Below are 19,859 nucleotides of genomic sequence, written 5' to 3' on the forward strand. Positions count from 1 at the left end.
TACAAAGAGTGTGATGACGGAGTAAAACTGTTTGTTACAAAGAGTGTGATGACGGAGTCAAACTGTTTGTTACAAAGAGTGTGATGACGGAGTCAAACTGTTTGTTACAAAGAGTGTGATGACGGAGTCAAACTGTTTGTTACAAAGAGTGTGATGACGGAGTCAAACTGTTTGTTACAAAGAGTGTGATAATGGAGTCAAACTGTTTGTTACAAGGAGTGTGATGACGGAGTCAAACTGTTTGTTACAAAGAGTGTGATGACGGAGTCAAACTGTTTGTTACAAAGAGTGTGATAATGGAGTCAAACTGTTTGTTACAAAGAGTGTGATGACGGAGTCAAACTGTTTGTTACAAAGAGTGTGATGACGGAGTCAAACTGTTTGTTACAAAGAGTGTGATGACGGAGTCAAACTGTTTGTTACAAAGAGTGTGATGACGGAGTCAAACTGTTTGTTACAAAGAGTGTGATGACGGAGTCAAACTGTTTGTTACAAGGAGTGTGATGACGGAGTCAAACTGTTTGTTACAAGGAGTGTGATGACGGAGTCAAACTGTTTGTTACAAAGAGTGTGATGACGGAGTCAAACTGTTTGTTACAAAGAGTGTGATGACGGAGTCAAACTGTTTGTTACAAAGAGTGTGATGACGGAGTCAAACTGTTTGTTACAAAGAGTGTGATGACGGAGTAAAACTGTTTGTTACAAAGAGTGTGATGACGGAGTCAAACTGTTTGTTACAAGGAGTGTGATGACGGAGTCAAACTGTTTGTTACAAGGAGTGTGATGATGGAGTCAAACTGTTTGTTACAAGGAGTGTGATGACGGAGTCAAACTGTTTGTTACAAAGAGTGTGATGATGGAGTCAAACTGTTTGTTACAAGGAGTGTGATGACGGAGTCAAACTGTTTGTTACAAGGAGTGTGATGACGGAGTCAAACTGTTTGTTACAAAGAGTGTGATGACGGAGTCAAACTGTTTGTTACAAGGAGTGTGATGACGGAGTCAAACTGTTTGTTACAAAGAGTGTGATGACGGAGTCAAACTGTTTGTTACAAGGAGTGTGATGACGGAGTCAAACTGTTTGTTACAAAGAGTGTGATGACGGAGTCAAACTGTTTGTTACAAAGAGTGTGATGACGGAGTCAAACTGTTTGTTACAAGGAGTGTGATGACGGAGTCAAACTGTTTGTTACAAAGAGTGTGATGACGGAGTCAAACTGTTTGTTACAAGAGTGTGATGACGGAGTCAAACTGTTTGTTACAAGAGTGTGATGAGGAGTCAAATGTGTGATGACGGAGTCAAACTGTTTTGTTACAAGAGAGTGTGATGACGGAGTCAAACTGTTTGTTACAAGAGTGTGATGACGGAGTCAAACTGTTTGTTACAAGGAGTGTGATGACGGAGTCAAACTGTTTGTTACAAAGAGTGTGATGACGGAGTCAAACTGTTTGTTACAAAGAGTGTGATGACGGAGTCAAACTGTTTGTTACAAGGAGTGTGATGACGGAGTCAAACTGTTTGTTACAAGGAGTGTGATGACGGAGTCAAACTGTTTGTTACAAAGAGTGTGATGACGGAGTCAAACTGTTTGTTACAAAGAGTGTGATGACGGAGTCAAACTGTTTGTTACAAAGAGTGTGATGACGGAGTCAAACTGTTTGTTACAAGGAGTGTGATGACGGAGTCAAACTGTTTGTTACAAGGAGTGTGATGACGGAGTCAAACTGTTTGTTACAAAGGAGTGTGATGACGGAGTCAAACTGTTTGTTACAAAGAGTGTGATGACGGAGTCAAACTGTTTGTTACAAAGAGTGTGATGACGGAGTCAAACTGTTTGTTACAAGGAGTGTGATGACGGAGTCAAACTGTTTGTTTCAAACTGTTTGTTACAAGGAGTGTGATGACGGAGTCAAACTGTTTGTTACAAGGAGTGTGATGACGGAGTCAAACTGTTTGTTACAAAGAGTGTGATGACGGAGTCAAACTGTTTGTTACAAAGGAGTGTGATGACGGAGTCAAACTGTTTGTTACAAGGAGTGTGATGACGGAGTCAAACTGTTTGTTACAAGAGTGTGATGATGGAGTCAAACTGTTTGTTACAAGGAGTGTGATGACGGAGTCAAACTGTTTGTTACAAGGAGTGTGATGACGGAGTCTCAAACTGTTGTTACAAAGAAGTGTGATGACGGAGTCAAACTGTTTGTTACAAGAGTGTGATGACGGAGTCAAACTGTTTGTTACAAGGAGTGTGATGACGGAGTCAAACTGTTTGTTACAAAGAGTGTGATGACGGAGTCAAACTGTTTGTTACAAAGAGTGTGATGACGGAGTCAAACTGTTTGTTACAAGAGATTGTGATAATGGAGTCAAACTGTTTGTTACAAGGAGGTGATGACGGAGTCAAACTGTTTGTTACAAGGAGTGTGATGACGGAGTCAAACTGTTTGTTACAAAGAGTGTGATAATGGAGTCAAACTGTTTGTTACAAGGAGTGTGATGACGGAGTCAAACTGTTTGTTACAAGGAGTGTGATGACGGAGTCAAACTGTTTGTTACAAGGAGTGTGATGACGGAGTCAAACTGTTTGTTACAAGGAGTGTGATGACGGAGTCAAAACTGTTTGTTACAAGGAGTGTGATGACGGAGTCAAACTGTTTGTTACAAGGAGTGTGATGACGGAGTCAAACTGTTTGTTACAAGGAGTGTGATGACGGAGTCAAACTGTTTGTTACAAGGAGTGTGATGACGGAGTCAAACTGTTTGTTACAAAGAGTGTGATGACGGAGTCAAACTGTTTGTTACAAAGAGTGTGATGACGGAGTCAAACTGTTTGTTACAAGGAGTGTGATGACGGAGTCAAACTGTTTGTTACAAGGAGTGTGATGACGGAGTCAAACTGTTTGTTACAAAGAGTGTGATGACGGAGTCAAACTGTTTGTTACAAGGAGTGTGATGACGGAGTCAAACTGTTTGTTACAAGAGTGTGATGACGGAGTCAAACTGTTTGTTACAAGGAGTGTGATGACGGAGTCAAACTGTTTGTTACAAGGAGTGTGATGAACGGAGTCAAACTGTTTGTTACAAGGAGTGTGATGACGGAGTCAAACTGTTTGTTACAAAGAGTGTGATACGGAGTCAAACTGTTTGTTACAAGGAGTGTGATGACGGAGTCAAACTGTTTGTTACAAGGAGTGTGATGACGGAGTCAAAGTTGTTACTGATAGGTGTTACAAGGAGTGTGATGACGGAGTCAAACTGTTTGTTACAAGGAGTGTGATGACGGAGTCAAACTGTTTGTTACAAGGAGTGTGATGACGGAGTCAAATGTTTGATACAAGAGTGTGATGACGGAGTCAACTGTTTTGTTACAAGGAGTGTGATGACGGAGTCAAACTGTTTGTTTACAAGGAGTGTGAAAATGGAGTCAAACTGTTTGTTACAAGGAGGTGATGATGACGGAGTCAAACTGTTTGTTACAAGGAGTGTGATGACGGAGTCAAACTGTTTGTTACAAGAGTGTGTGATGACGGAGTCAAACTGTTTGTTACAAGGAGTGTGATGACGGAGTCAAACTGTTTGTTACAAGGAGTGTGATGACGGAGTCAAACTGTTTGTTACAAAGAGTGTGATGACGGAGTCAAACTGTTTGTTACAAGGATGTGTGATGACGGAGTCAAACTGTTTGTTACAAAGAGTGTGATGACGGAGTCAAACTGTTTGTTACAAGGAGTGTGATGACGGAGTCAAACTGTTTGTTACAAGGAGTGTGATGACGGAGTCAAACTGTTTGTTACAAAGAGTGTGATGACGGAGTCAAACTGTTTGTTACAAGGAGTGTGATGAACGGAGTCAAAACTGTTTGTTACAAAGGAGTGTGATGACGGAGTCAAACTGTTTGTTACAAAGAGTGTGATGATGGAGTCAAACTGTTTGTTACAAGGAGTGTGATGACGGAGTCAAACTGTTTGTTACAAGAGTGTGATGACGGAGTCAAACTGTTTGTTACAAGGAGTGTGATGACGGAGTCAAACTGTTTGTTACAAAGGAGTGTGATGACGGAGTCAAACTGTTTGTTACAAGGAGTGTGATGACGGAGTCAAACTGTTTGTTACAAGGATTGTGATGACGGAGTCAAACTGTTTGTTACAAGGAGTGTGATGACGGAGTCAAACTGTTTGTTACAAGGAGTGTGATGACGGAGTCAAACTGTTTGTTACAAGGAGTGTGATGACGGAGTCAAACTGTTTGTTACAAAGAGTGTGATGACGGAGTCAAACTGTTTGTTACAAGGAGTGTGATGACGGAGTCAAACTGTTTGTTACAAGGAGTGTGATGACGGAGTCAAACTGTTTGTTACAAGGAGTGTGATGACGGAGTCAAACTGTTTGTTACAAGGAGTGTGATGACGGAGTCAAACTGTTTGTTACAAAGGAGTGTGATGAGGAGTCAACTGTTTGTTACAAGGAGTGTGATGACGGAGTCAAACTGTTTGTTACAAGGAGTGTGATGACGGAGTCAAACTGTTTGTTACAAGGAGTGTGATGACGGAGTCAAACTGTTTGTTACAAGGAGTGTGATGACGGAGTCATCCTGTTTGTTACAAGGAGTGTGATGACGGAGTCAAACTGTTTGTTACAAGGAGTGTGATGACGGAGTCAAACTGTTTGTTACAAGGAGTGTGATGACGGAGTCAAACTGTTTGTTACAAGGAGTGTGATGACGGAGTCAAACTGTTTGTTACAAGGAGTGTGATGACGGAGTCAAACTGTTTGTTACAAGGAGTGTGATGACGGAGTCAAACTGTTTGTTACAAGGAGTGTGATGACGGAGTCAAACTGTTTGTTACAAGGAGTGTGATGACGGAGTCAAACTGTTTGTTACAAGGAGTGTGATGACGGAGTCAAACTGTTTGTTACAAAGGAGTGTGATGACGGAGTCAAACTGTTTGTTACAAAGGAGTGTGATGACGGAGTCAAACTGTTTGTTACAAGGAGTGTGATGACGGAGTCAAACTGTTTGTTACAAGGAGTGTGATGACGGAGTCAAACTGTTTGTTACAAGGAGTGTGATGACGGAGTCAAACTGTTTGTTACAAGGAGTGTGATGACGGAGTCAAACTGTTTGTTACAAAGAGTGTGATGACGGAGTCAACTGTTTGTTACAAGGAGTGTGATGACGGAGTCCGACCTGTTTGTTACAAGGAGTGTGATGACGGAGTCAAACTGTTTGTTACAAGGAGTGTGATGACGGAGTCAAACTGTTTGTTACAAGGAGTGTGATGACGGAGTCAAACTGTTTGTTTTGTGATGACGGAGTCAAACTGTTTGTTACAAAGAGTGTGATGACGGAGTCAAACTGTTTGTTACAAGAGTGTGATGACGGAGTCAACTGTTTGTTACAAGGAGTGTGATGACGGAGTCAAACTGTTTGTTACAAGGAGTGTGATGACGGAGTCAAACTGTTTGTTACAAGGAATGTGATGACGGAGTCAAACTGTTTGTTACAAGGAGTGTGATGACGGAGTCAAACTGTTTGTTACAAGGAGAGTGTGATGACGGAGTCAAACTGTTTGTTACAAGGAGTGTGATGACGGAGTCAAACTGTTTGTTACAAGGAGTGTGATGACGGAGTCAAACTGTTTGTTACAAGGAGTGTGATGACGGAGTCAAACTGTTTGTTACAAAGAGTGTGATGACGGAGTCAAACTGTTTGTTACAAAGAGTGTGATGACGGAGTCAAACTGTTTGTTACAAGGAGTGTGATGACGGAGTCAAATTGTTTGTTACAAGGAGTGTGATGACGGAGTCAAACTGTTTGTTACAAGGAGTGTGATGACGGAGTCAAACTGTTTGTTACAAGGAGTGTGATGACGGAGTCAAACTGTTTGTTACAAGGAGTGTGATGACGGAGTCAAACTGTTTGTTACAAGGAGTGTGATGACGGAGTCAAACTGTTTGTTACAAGGAGTGTGATGACGGAGTCAAACTGTTTGTTACAAGGAGTGTGATGACGGAGTCAAACTGTTTGTTACAAGGAGTGTGATGACGGAGTCAAACTGTTTGTGTTACAAGGAGTGTGATGACGGAGTCAAACTGTTTGTTACAAGGAGTGTGATGACGGAGTCAAACTGTTTGTTACAAGGAGTGTGATGACGGAGTCAAACTGTTTGTTACAAGGAGTGTGATGACGGAGTCAAACTGTTTGTTACAAGGAGTGTGATGACGGAGTCAAACTGTTTGTTACAAAGGAGTGTGATGACGGAGTCAAACTGTTTGTTACAAGGAGTGTGATGACGGAGTCAAACTGTTTGTTACAAGGAGTGTGATGACGGAGTCAAACTGTTTGTTACAAGGAGTGTGATGACGGAGTCAAACTGTTTGTTACAAGGAGTGTGATGACGGAGTCAAACTGTTTGTTACAAGGAGTGTGATGACGGAGTCAAACTGTTTGTTACAAGGATGTGTGTGATGAAGGAGTAGAAAACTGTTTGTTACAAGGAGTGTGATGACGGAGTCAAACTGTTGTTACAAGGAGTGTGATGACGGAGTCAAACTGTTTGTTACAAGGAGTGTGATGACGGAGTCAAATGTTTGTTACAAAGAGTGTGATGACGGAGTCAAACTGTTTGTTACAAGGAGTGTGATGACGGAGTCAAATTGTTTGTTACAAGAGTGTGATGACGGAGTCAAACTGTTTGTTACAAGGAGTGTGATGACGGAGTCAAAACTGTTTGTTACAAGGAGTGTGATGACGGAGTCAAACTGTTTGTTACAAAGATTGTGATAATGGAGTCGAACTTTTTGTTACAAGGCGTGTGATGACGGAGTCAAACTTTTTGTTACAAGGAGTGTGATGACGGAGTCAAACTGTTTGTTACAAGGAGTGTGATGACGGAGTCAAACTGTTTGTTACAAGGAGTGTGATGACGGAGTCAAACTGTTTGTTACAAGGAGTGTGATGACGGAGTCAAACTGTTTGTTACAAGGAGTGTGATGACGGAGTCAAACTGTTTGTTACAAGGAGTGTGATGACGGAGTCAAACTGTTTGTTACAAGGAGTGTGATGATGGAGTCAAACTGTTTGTTACAAGGAGTGTGATGACGGAGTCAAACTGTTTGTTACAAGGAGTGTGAATGATGGAGTCAAACTGTTTGTTACAAGGAGTGTGATGACAGGAGTCAAACTGTTTTGTTACAAGGAGTGTGATGACGGAGTCAAACTGTTTGTTACAAGGAGTGTGATGACGGAGTCAAACTGTTTGTTACAAGGAGTGTGATGACGGAGTCAAACTGTTTGTTACAAGGAGTGTGATGACGGAGTCAAACTGTTTGTTACAAGGAGTGTGATGACGGAGTCAAACTGTTTGTTACAAGGAGTGTGATGACGGAGTCAAACTGTTTGTTACAAGGAGTGTGATGACGGAGTCAAACTGTTTGTTACAAGGAGTGTGATGACGGAGTCAAACTGTTTGTTACAAGGAGTGTGATGACGGAGTCAAACTGTTTGTTACAAGGAGTGTGATGACGGAGTCAAACTGTTTGTTACAAGGAGTGTGATGACGGAGTCAAATTGTTTGTTACAAGGAGTGTGATGAAGGAGTCAAACTGTTTGTTACAAGGAGTGTGATGACGGAGTCAAACTGTTTGTTACAAGGAGTGTGATGACGGAGTCAAACTGTTTGTTACAAAGAGTGTGATGACGGAGTCAAACTGTTTGTTACAAAGAGTGTGATGACGGAGTCAAACTGTTTGTTACAAGGAGTGTGATGACGGAGTCAAACTGTTTGTTACAAGGAGTGTGATGACGGAGTCAAACTGTTTGTTACAAGGAGTGTGAACGGAGTCAACTGTTTGTTACAAGGAGTGTGATGACGGAGTCAAACTGTTTGTTACAAGGAGTGTGATGACGGAGTCAAACTGTTTGTTACAAGGAGTGTGATGACGGAGTCAAACTGTTTGTTACAAGGAGTGTGATGACGGAGTCAAACTGTTTGTTACAAGGAGTGTGTGGAGTCAAAGTTGTTACAAGGATGTGATGACGGAGTCAAACTGTTTGTTACAAGGAGTGTGATGACGGAGTCAAACTGTTTGTTACAAGGAGTGTGATGACGGAGTCAAACTGTTTGTTACAAGGAGTGTGATGACGGAGTCAAACTGTTTGTTACAAAGAGTGTGATGAACGGAGTCAAACTGTTTGTTACAAGGAGTGTGATGACGGAGTCAAACTGTTTGTTACAAGGAGTGTGATGACGGAGTCAAAACTGTTTGTTACAAGGAGTGTGATGACGGAGTCAAACTGTTTGTTACAGGAGTGTGATGAGGAGTCAAAGTTTTGTTACAAGGAGTGTGATGACGGAGTCAATCCTGTTTGTTACAAGGAGTGTGATGACGGAGTCAAACTGTTTGTTACAAGGAGTGTGATGACGGAGTCAAACTGTTTGTTACAGGAGTGTGATGACGGAGTCAAACTGTTTGTTACAAGGAGTGTGATGACGGAGTCAAACTGTTTGTTACAAAGAGTGTGATGACGGAGTCAAACTGTTTGTTACAAAGAGTGTGATGACGGAGTCAAACTTTTACAAGAGTGTGATACAAAGAGTGTGATGTGATGACGGAGTCAAACTGTTTGTTACAAAGAGTGTGATGACGGAGTCAAACTGTTTGTTACAAGGAGTGTGATGACGGAGTCAAATTGTTTGTTACAAGGAGTGTGATAATGGAGTCAAACTGTTTGTTACAAGGAGTGTGATGACGGAGTCAAACTGTTTGTTACAAAGAGTGTGAAAATGGAGTCAAACTGTTTGTTACAAGGAATGTGATGACGGAGTCAAAACTGTTTGTTACAAGGAGTGTGATGACGGAGTCATCCTGTTTGATAAAAAGAGTGTGATGACGGAGTCAACTGTTTGTGACAAAGAGTGTGATGACGGAGTCATCCTGTTTGTTACAAAGAGTGTGATGACGGAGTCAAACTGTTTGTTACAAGAGTGAGTGTGATAATGGAGTCAAACTGTTTGTTACAAGGAGTGTGATGACGGAGTCAAATTGTTTGTTACAAGGAGTGTGATGACGGAGTCAAACTGTTTGTTACAAGGAGTGTGATGACGGAGTCAAACTGTTTGTTACAAGGAGTGTGATGACGGAGTCAAACTGTTTGTTACAAGGAGTGTGATGACGGAGTCAAACTGTTTGTTACAAAGAGTGTGATGACGGAGTCAAACTGTTTGTTACAAGGAGTGTGATGACGGAGTCAAACTGTTTGTTACAAGGAGTGTGATGACGGAGTCAAACTGTTTGTTACAAAGAGTGTGATGACGGAGTCAAACTGTTTGTTACAAAGAGTGTGATGACGGAGTCATCAAACTGTTTGTTACAAAGAGTGTGATGACGGAGTCAAACTGTTTGTTACAAGGAGTGTGATGAAGGAGTCAAACTGTTTGTTACAAGGAGTGTGATGACGGAGTCAAAACTGTTTGTTACAAAGAGTGTGATGACGGAGTCAAACTGTTTGTTACAAAGAGTGTGATGACGGAGTCAAACTGTTTGTTACAAAGAGTGTGATGATGGAGTCAAACTTTTTGTTACAAGGAGTGTGATGACGGAGTCAAACTGTTTGTTACAAGGAGTGTGATGACGGAGTAAAACTGTTTGTTACAAAGAGTGTGATGACGGAGTCAAACTGTTTGTTACAAAGAGTGTGATGACGGAGTCAAACTGTTTGTTACAAAGGAGTGTGATGACGGAGTCAAATTGTTTGTTACAAGGAGTGTGATGACGGAGTCAAACTGTTTGTTACAAAGAGTGTGATGACGGAGTCAAACTGTTTGTTACAAGGAGTGTGATGACGGAGTCAAACTGTTTGTTACAAGGAGTGTGATGACGGAGTCAAATTGTTTGTTACAAGGAGTGTGATGACGGAGTCAAACTGTTTGTTACAAAGAGTGTGATGATGGAGTCAAACTGTTTGTTACAAGGAGTGTGATGACGGAGTCAAACTGTTTGTTACAAAGATTGTGATAATGGAGTCGAACTGTTTGTTACAAGGAGTGTGATGACGGAGTCAAGTTGTTTGTTACAAGAAGTGTGATGATTGAGTCAAAAAGTTTGTGACAAGGAGTGTGATGAAGGAGTCAAACTGTTTGATACAAGGAGTGTGATGACGGAGTCATCCTGTTTGATACAAGGAGTGTTGATGACGGAGTCAAACTGTTTGTTACAGGGAGTGCGATGATAGAGTCAAACTGTTTTGTTACAAGGAGTGTGATGATGGAGTCAAATTGTTTGTTACAAGGAGTGTGATGACGGAGTCAAACTGTTTGTTACAAGGAGTGTGTGACGACGGAGTCAAGCTGTTTGTTACAAGGAGTGTGATGACGGACTCAAACTGTTTGTTACAAGAACATGCAAAAAAAACCCAACTAAAGTAATGATAATGAATGTTGTTTTCATTCATACATACATTCACACACAAGTGTCAAACTGTTTGTTACAAAGATTGTGATAATGGGAGTCGAACTGTTTGTTACAAGGAGTGTGATGACGGAGTCAAGTTGTTTGTTACAAGAAGTGTGATGATTGAGTCAAAAAGTTTGTGACAAGGAGTGTGATGAAGGAGTCAAACTGTTTGATACAAGGAGTGTGATGACGGAGTCATCCTGTTTGATACAAGGAGTGTGATGACGGAGTCCAACTGTTTGTTACAGGGAGTGTGATGATGGAGTCAAACTGTTTGTTACAAAGAGTGTAATGATGGAGTCAAATTGTTTGTTACAAGGAGTGTGATGACGGAGTCAAACTGTTTGTTACAAGGAGTGTGATAACGGAGTCAAGTTGTTTGTTACAAGGATTGTGATGACGGAGTCAAGCTGTTTGTTACAAAGATTGTGATAATGGAGTCGAACTGTTTGTCACAAGGAGTGTGATGACGGAGTCAAACTGTTTGTTACAAAGACTGTGATAATGGAGTCGAACTGTTTGTTACAAGAAGTGTGATGACGGAGTCAAGTTGTTTGTTACAAGAAGTGTGATAATTGAGTCAAAAAGTTTGTTACAAGGATTGTGATGAAGGAGTCAAACTGTTTGATACAAGGAGTGTAAGGACGGAGTCATCCTGATTGATACATGAAGTGTGATGACGGAGTCAAACTGTTTGTTACAGGGAGTGCGATGATAGAGTCAAACTGTTTGTTACCAGGACTGTTTGTTACAAGGAGTGTGATGATGGAGTCAAATTGTTTGTTACAAGGAGTGTGATGACGGAGTCAAACTGTTTGTTACAAGGAGTGTGACGACGGAGTCAAGCTGTTTGTTACAAGGAGTGTGATGACGGAGTCAAGCTGTTTGTTACAAGAACATGCACAAAAAAACCCAACTAAAGTAATGATAATGAATGTTGTTTTCATTCATACATACATTCACACACAAGTACACATACAAACTTAAATAAAGATAATGCTGGTATATCAACCAACAATGTTAACAATAAAATAAATTACTATGACTCATTATGACAAGATATTGACAGTGGAGTATCAATTTGAAGATCATGAAATAAAATACAAAATGTTTCATTCCTACAAACATACATACTGATATCAAGATAAAGATGACAATGGTATTCAAAAAGGGTTTACAATCAAATAAATTGTAAGTCAATTATTGTAATTGTATATATTATCAATTTAAAGAGTAAACTTGTGGGTAGGTATGGATTATGACCTCATGTGTTTACGAGGGTAACGTCATTCTTTTCATTAGTAACGACGTGAGTTTCGCTATCAAAATAATGACATCACAAGGAATACCTTTCCACAAGGGAGGATACTGTGTTATCTATTATATGTAAAAAGACGGGATACTATCTTGGAAGTGAAGCAACTAAATAATTATAAGAGTATCTAAAAACTGTAGTTAACAGGGCTTTTTAAGAACAATTACACGAGACCTAAGTTTATTTTTGGACTACGAATGATTTATATCAGTCACGTGATATTTAGATACCTTGTTTGTTTGCTCTTTTCTTCTTTCTCTCTTCTTTCAAAAGATTCAAAAGTCTATACAGGACAAGCAGCAGCAATTAAATAGTCCAAATTAAATATGGTCAAATGTCCACCAAGCATACTCAGATATAACAATAACAAACTAATAAACTACCATAATTTAAAATGGCTAAACAATTTTCTAATTGTTCTTAAGATATTAAGAATCAAGGATCCTATACAGAATAAATTGATCCCTGCAATGCTTTTCTGTGAAATTTCGATAAATAACCTAATTATCGAAACCAGTAAGCTATTTTATCTCTTGTGTAACGTATTAGTAAAGATTGTGGTGACGGAAATTGTGTAAAAGGCAGGGATTTAAGGTTGATGTTGCTGAAATGACGTCATGTCGATAGATCCTATTGTTGGGGCGTTTCGTTGTCGTGCTGCTTGTAACGCCTGTGTCATTAGGCCATGAAGCCTGTTATTGTTGGCGGATGTTTCCGCGTTCTGTGTCGAACCATGTCCAAAAGTATGTCCAGCTAACTGTCCTGTCTGTCCGATCGGCTGTCCAATAAGATTCCCTGTACTACTAATCGAAGGCCCCGCCAAACTTTCTAGATTTCCCGTCTGATGTCCAATCATAGTCCCTATGTTTCCTGTTGGAAGTCCCAAATGGCTGATGTCATTTACGGGGATTTGACCTAAGACATTGCCCCCGATGGTAGGCAGTTGTAACGAAGATCCAATACTATTGATACTATTGCTATTTATTCCGGATGGACGCATGTTACTTACTAGCTGAGTGAACAAATTGCTTTGCCGTCTTTCTAGTCGGAGGAGTAGCTCATCCAGGATTGCGTTATTCCCCCTACGGTCGACATTGGATGATGAACTGGTGATTTGTGGCTCTAAAGCACCTGTTCTCACATCATGGATTTCAGAAACAAAAACATTATTGAAGACATCATTTCTCAGAGCTCTCGCATCATCCTGGCTACGCGAGCTAGATTGAAATTCATTGAATCTAGTTCTGACGTCTTGAAGTGGTGACTCAAATACGAGACGTGGAATAGAACCATCATTGAAACCTGAGGAAGATAAGCGATTTGTCTGTGGTTCTGGAGGCGTTTCAAAATCAGCGGTATTGCCCCGACCGCTTACACATATTTGACGACTTTCGTCCCATTCCAGAACTAGTCTTCTTCGCCATGAACGATTTTCACATTGAAACCTACTTGTGGCCTGTCCAGGCGATCTCTGGTATGTCGCACGCCTTGCGATCCAGTTCATATAGCCGTCCCGATTCAATAGAGGGAGGTTTCTATCAAAGGGGAACATAACCATGGGTTGACGTGGGCGTTGGGACGCAGGTGAGGAGCTCTCGTACGGATATTCCTCTGGGTTCCGCATTCTCAGCTGAGCATCTCTCCATACCTTGTCAACGAAACTGTGATGGAACCAAAAGCAGGGATCGGATGGTGCGGTTATAATTCCCGATAGGGTACCCCCGGTCCAGACGTGGGGGCCAATATGGTAACCTTCTAATGTGATCATGTCTGTATATACAAGGTCCCTGTTGCTAGTCCGGTTTAGGATAGCTTCAATATTTTCTCGAGCTATGAGAGTGCCGGACCTACCAATATTGCGGTTGATACGGCTGCCGTCTGGTTCTGTAAATGTCCTAAAAGGTCCAGTCCGTACAGTTCCACGGCCATTGCCGAAGTAAAACCTAGTCCATAGAATAGACTCTGTGGGATCAGTGATGTGAAAGTCTAAAGAGGAGTCCCAGTATGGCACAGGTACGCCCAAGTAAAACTCAATCCTGTAAATTAAATAAGGCTAGGTAAAATTGAAGATCTAGTTGATGTCACAAGTATACAAATTAACATTCATTTCATTGAAATGAAATAAAAAGCCTTCCGTAGATCAAGATCAATCGTATTAAATAAATCATCGACACTCCAGGATTATTTTCGCTGTCGTTATCCACCCCAAGAATATCTCAGAGTAAAACTAAAGACAGTTCAGGTGAAAAAAAGACCAATCCTAGGCCTGCAGACACTTCCTTTGAACTAAGACCAATCCTAGGCCTGCAGACACTTCCTTTGAACTAAAGCCATAATATGTGCCGTTTTTTTTTAAATATGTTCCTTACGTAAAAGGACATCAAAAGAATCGAATAACGGATACGCAAACTACGTGCTCATTCGTTGTCGCACAAAAAACTTTCAGATTTTGCTATGACATATTCGAGGAATGGATATAACGACAGTGATATCAACGCATGAAATATCGAGGATGATTAAAGTAAATACACAGTCAGGTAAATACATGTAAAGCCGATGTAAAGGTCTATTTTATTGTACATCAAATGTAAAGTTCATTTCATTAAAAATAAAAATAAACCTAACCTAATATATCGGCAGGTTCACCTCATTCTATTATAGCTGAAATACAGAGCCAGATAGGATTATTATGTTATCAAAAGTGAACTAATACAGAAGTTAGAACTTCTTGAAGATCAATTAAGAATTAAATTATTTTAAGACAAAGAACTTCAGAAGAAAAGATGCTAACCAAAGCAGCAGTATCCTGTGCCAGCCGAGGAATGCGGGTCCATCATGTGCCCCACTGACCGCATCGTCCGAGTGAAACGAAACAATTTGGCGTAGAATCTGGAATTATATATAAAATTTATATATCGCAATTATCAGCGTCAGTTGTATATTGAGGCTAGTATTGACCCGGGTAACATAATAAACGTACATGATAGGTATTGTTCCTGTCCATTGAATAAGTCATATTGATCTCACAGCTCCACAGGTTTGATCCCGTTTGGGGAAGAAGTAGAGGAATATAATCAAACAAGCGTCGGTCAAGTAGATGGATATATTTTACCTGATGATGAAATAGCTAGTATGCACAACCTTTTTTGTAGAATCGCTCGCGATGACAAAATACGTCTGAACAGAGCACTGTTTGGATATGTGATGGCTCCATGCCAGGTTTTAGTACTTATCTCACTGTGTAGAGTATTGTAGAATTGACTGGTAACGAAACACTATTGTGTACTTACCCCACTAATAAATATTATTTTAAATTGCCTGGTAATTAGACGCATTATGTACTTATCCCGTCATTATTATTATTCTATAAAATTACCTGGTAGCTAGATACTATTGTGTACTTAACCCGTTATTAAATCTTGTAAAAGATCGCCTGGTAACTAGACGCATTATGTACTTTCCCCGTCATTAAATATTCAATGAAATTGCTTGGTAACTAGACGCATTGTGTATTTACCCCGCTATCAAATATTATATTGAATTACTTGGTAACTAGACGCATTGTGTACTTACCCCGTTATTGAATATTCTATTGAATTGCCTGCTAACTAGACGCATTGTGTACTTAACCCGTTATTAAATATTCTAAAAGATCGCCTGGTAACTAGACGCATTGTGCACTTACCCCGTTATTAAATATTTTATAAAATTGCCTGGTAACTAGATATTATTGTGTACTTACCCCGTTATCAAATATTCTATTGAATTGCCTGGTAACTAGACGCATTGTGTACTAAACCCATCATTGAATATTCTATAAAATTGTCTGGTAACTAGACACTACTGTGTGCTTAACTCGTTATCAAATATTCTATAAAATTGTCTGGTAACTAGACACTAATGTGCACTTACCCCGTTATCAAATATTCTATAAAATTGTCTGGTAACTAGACGCATTATGTACTTACCCCGTTGTTAAATATTCTATAAAATTGCCTGGTAACTGGACACTTTTGTGTTCTTAACCAGTTATTAAATATTCTAAAAATTCGCCTGGTAACTAGACGTTTTGTTTACCTACCCCGTTATTGAAAATTCTATTAAATCGCCCGGTAACTTGACGCCACTGTCCGGGAGTTAGAGATCGCACTTCACTCCTCATACTTCCTCCTATTGCTTGTCTTCTCAAACGCCAATGGCCGCCACTCATCATTCGTATCACTTCATTAAATTGATTTATCCTCTCCTGGGTAATGTTAGGTTTATATGTCTTGATAGTGTCTCCTTTAAAACAATCCAAGTACGAAACTATATGTTGTTTTTCCTGTTCGTGGCTCACCTCGCCAAATGTCACTGACATATTGTTACACTTGTATAAAGTCTTAGGAAATGTTTCAAATTGATATTTCGAAAAATGATCATGTGCGAAAGTGATTGCTATTTGACTGATGCAGAAAATGACAAACGCTCCTGGTGTCATGGTGTCCTGTAATATAACCAAAAACGAAAAAATGTCAACAATCCTATCACCACGGCCTTAACGAACGTGTGGGACCAATGAAATTAATTCTAAGCACAGTTCGTAATGCAAATATTCTAAATAGCTTATATGAACATTGATGAGGAATGGAAAACCCCACGGTATGACCATGAATTCATTGCAAGTTTACAGATACAGATGTAACATGAAATATATGAAATCTCAATTTTGGGAAACTAAACATGAGACACAGAAAGTTTTGCCTGTTGTTTAGCAACGATTCGTAAATAACATCCATCTACAAAATGTAGCTTGTACCCATATGTACGATGGCCGAGAGCAGCCTGCCATTGTTTTTGATAAAATAAAAATGTCATTACACTTTTTAGTCGAAAAGTCGACTAAAAAGGTGTCATGACATTTTTATTTTATAAAAAAAAATAATGGCAGGCCGCTCTCGGCCATCGAACATATGTGCTCTATCGTGAATTTTAATTCCTCTTTTGCGGTGGACCGCATTTAAAATTTACCAAGGTGCGTTAAATTGTTCACAATGCGTTGTTAAATCTTTACTGGTTAATTCAACTTCAGTTTTATTTGAGGGTTTTCCTTTACAACTCAATAATTAAAAACGTTCTTAACTTCATTAAAATACAAACAAATTAATTAGAAAAACAACTTGGGTTTATTGTTGATAAGCGAGATGAACAGAAAATTATAGACCGTTAATCTGAATCATAAAACTGTACAGATTTATGCACGAACACCTTAATTCGAAGTTTAAAACAAGGATTGAACTTTGTTTGAGCTAAAGCATTTGATAATGATCTATCGAACCTGTTTAATTTTGTACATTTACATGTTGCATTAGTGCATTAAGATAATATATGTGAAATGAAATCTGAACTCACCATTTTGGTTACTAGGTATCCAGGAGGCCGTCTGACGAGGTAAGCCTAGGATTCTCTGTTATATCAGACACAATCCAGTTGACTTCCCTGTCACGTAACTGACGAACTCTGTGATTGATCCGGGAATAAATTACTGCTACATGACATACGGCTTTCTTACTTAATTACAGTATAAAAGGGCGGAACAAAGCATACGCTCAATTCGAATTAATTTTGTTTGTCTCGGTAATACGTATTTGTTATGTTTGGTAAACCAGACAGGTAAACTAGCACGTAGTTTAGCTTTACGTAACACCAATGTTATTGCACCTCCATATTTATTTGCATATTTGCCCTATAAAACCTGAAATGTATGAATGCAAAATTAACAGGAACTTACATTATATTTTTGTGTAGGTTGTTCAAGTCCAAGGACAGAATTTACCGTCATCATTTAAAGGATTCCATCAGCAGTGTTACACCAGACATGTATTACTATACATATTTTTACACTATATTACTTTTATACAATATTACTATACAGAGTAATATATATATATTATATAATATTGCTTAATCAAAACTTGTTTTTATCGTAAACGGTATTTCAGATGATATATGCAAGTATTAGTATAGCATACAGTGACAGAATAACTCCACGATCACGGTGTTGACAAATGACACCCCATAGATGATGTTAGATAAGCCTTTAAAATAATGTTGATAATCTCTAGCTTCATAATGCGACCACCTTGGTTTTATATTATTATATAATATATTTAAATCTAACAAAGGCTGTGATGATACAATCGCTAAAATAAACATTATTATTATTTTATTTTTATTTATTTATCATATTTTTGTGGGAGGGGACATGTTATTATCGTATAAAGAACAGTTGTTCGCGTTGAAGTCTCGTTTCGACATGATCAGAGTTATGTTTTAGATAAAATCTCTATCTTTAAGTTCAGTTGCAATTGTCAAAATTCTCTATTTTTAGTAGTTTTTTATATGGGGACTTTAAGAAATGTTTGGCGCCTTTGAATGTGTCTTTTTTCGCTTGAATAAAGTTTTACATTTTTTACTGAATTTTTTACGTAAATCACACTGCCAGTATTTTTAGCTGTATCGAACTAATTTTTGCTGTAAATCGTTATGGGTTCGTGGTAATTAAAATTGAGCTTAAGTGTGAAATACATCCTTAAATAAGTAATTTGACAGTTGGTTTTGTTAATATATTGACACAAAATATCAATGCAAATAACTTCGCTAGATATCGCAACAGAGTTACATAATGAAAATGGAGTCTTCCAAAGCAAGGTGGGGGCAGTCCTGGACCCCTCCCCCTCTGGACCCCCTCTCCTCCAACCCCTCCTCTAACACAAATCTACTACAATATACATATATCAAATAGGAGTGCAACGAGTAGATACAGATAACGCAACCCTCGTAGAATATGAAGGTTCGATCTCGGAAGGCCTCATGCTGGTCGTGGCAATCGTTTTATCTGGTTATGATATATCTTTTCTATTTCACAGATCAATGGAGGATATTATTAGTCAATTAATCATTTTCTGATAACAAGGTGATTAATTGAACTTGCGAATCTAATCGCTGACAAATTTATACTATAAGTCAACTTGTGATGGTTATAGCTGACACATATATGGGATGCATTATACTTCGATGACCTTGAAAGTGTGTCCGCTTCTTGGCTTTTCAATGCTTCGAAATTGGTGATTTGAAATTTTATGTGGGTAATACGAAACTAAAGCACTGAACAAAAGCGCTTTAGAGTTAAGGCAGAAATTTAAAACAAATTGGTTGTTTTAATGACTTGAAACTACAACTTTGCCATTCAATACAATCTTTGTTGCGAATAAGACTATATTCAATATATTGTAATGACAAATCAAAACATTCCTTACAGCTGTTTCATTCTTCTTATTTATGACCATAAAAGATATATAATTATACAATTAGTTATTTGATAACTCATCTGGTGGAATGTTCATTAAACCATTAATGACATCCCTTGTTTCGCCGCTAACACATGATAAGATATATTAGTCCTGGCCTGCCTACCTTGATTCTGAATACAAAGCGGTATACACTTATATTTACAGTCAGTGGTGAATTGATAGTATAAACCCCGTTGATTTCAACCAAAGGCTACTCAACTTTATTTCTCGATAAATTGAGTATGTCACGCGCAATTTGGAGCCGAGCGGATGAATTTATGATGGTCCAAATCAGAAACTTTTGGTGTTTTCAGTAACCGAACGTACGTTCGATGAACATGTACATGTATCAAAATAGGTTTGAACACATATACATGTATGTGTGTAAATACAAATGTAGAAAAGTTACATTGTTTATGTTACTACCGTACCTCTTTGAGCAATGCTTCCGTGCGTATGATAAATAAACAATGTTGTACAATGTTGTACAGTTTTGCACATTCCGATGACGTCGCAATGTTTACATGTTGTGTGTCTGTGAGTCTGTGTTGTTCTCTACAACATGTAGCCTAGATCTACATTATATTCGTATTTTTAACATCTTTGGTTGTACGCGAATGGATAAGATATGTCAGAACAACATCAGTATTTGAGTTGGATAAGTGTAACCAAAACGACCTAGCATGACAATGCATTTTTGTTCACCTCGGCGGACAGACAAGTCCTGTACGTTATCTAGAATCTACTGTGAATCGGCG

The 19,859-nt window shown here is 39.0% G+C and overlaps 1 protein-coding gene across 1 annotated transcript; it reads right to left on the reverse strand.

The window, feature by feature from the left end:
* Positions 1-11,318: 11,318 nt before the first annotated feature.
* On the reverse strand, positions 11,319-17,265 carry LOC138316016 (uncharacterized). The gene is made up of 4 exons (XM_069257491.1): positions 17,162-17,265; positions 15,852-16,256; positions 14,562-14,659; positions 11,319-13,806 (listed from the first exon to the last, which is right to left on the reverse strand). Exons 1-4 carry the CDS (start codon positions 17,162-17,164, stop codon positions 12,360-12,362), a joined length of 1,953 nt encoding a protein of 650 aa, XP_069113592.1. The 5' UTR covers positions 17,165-17,265; the 3' UTR covers positions 11,319-12,359.
* Between the last annotated feature and the right edge of the window lie 2,594 nt (positions 17,266-19,859).

This window comes from Argopecten irradians, chromosome 2, assembly GCF_041381155.1.
Source record: "Argopecten irradians isolate NY chromosome 2, Ai_NY, whole genome shotgun sequence".
NCBI classification, from domain to species: domain Eukaryota; kingdom Metazoa; phylum Mollusca; class Bivalvia; order Pectinida; family Pectinidae; genus Argopecten; species Argopecten irradians.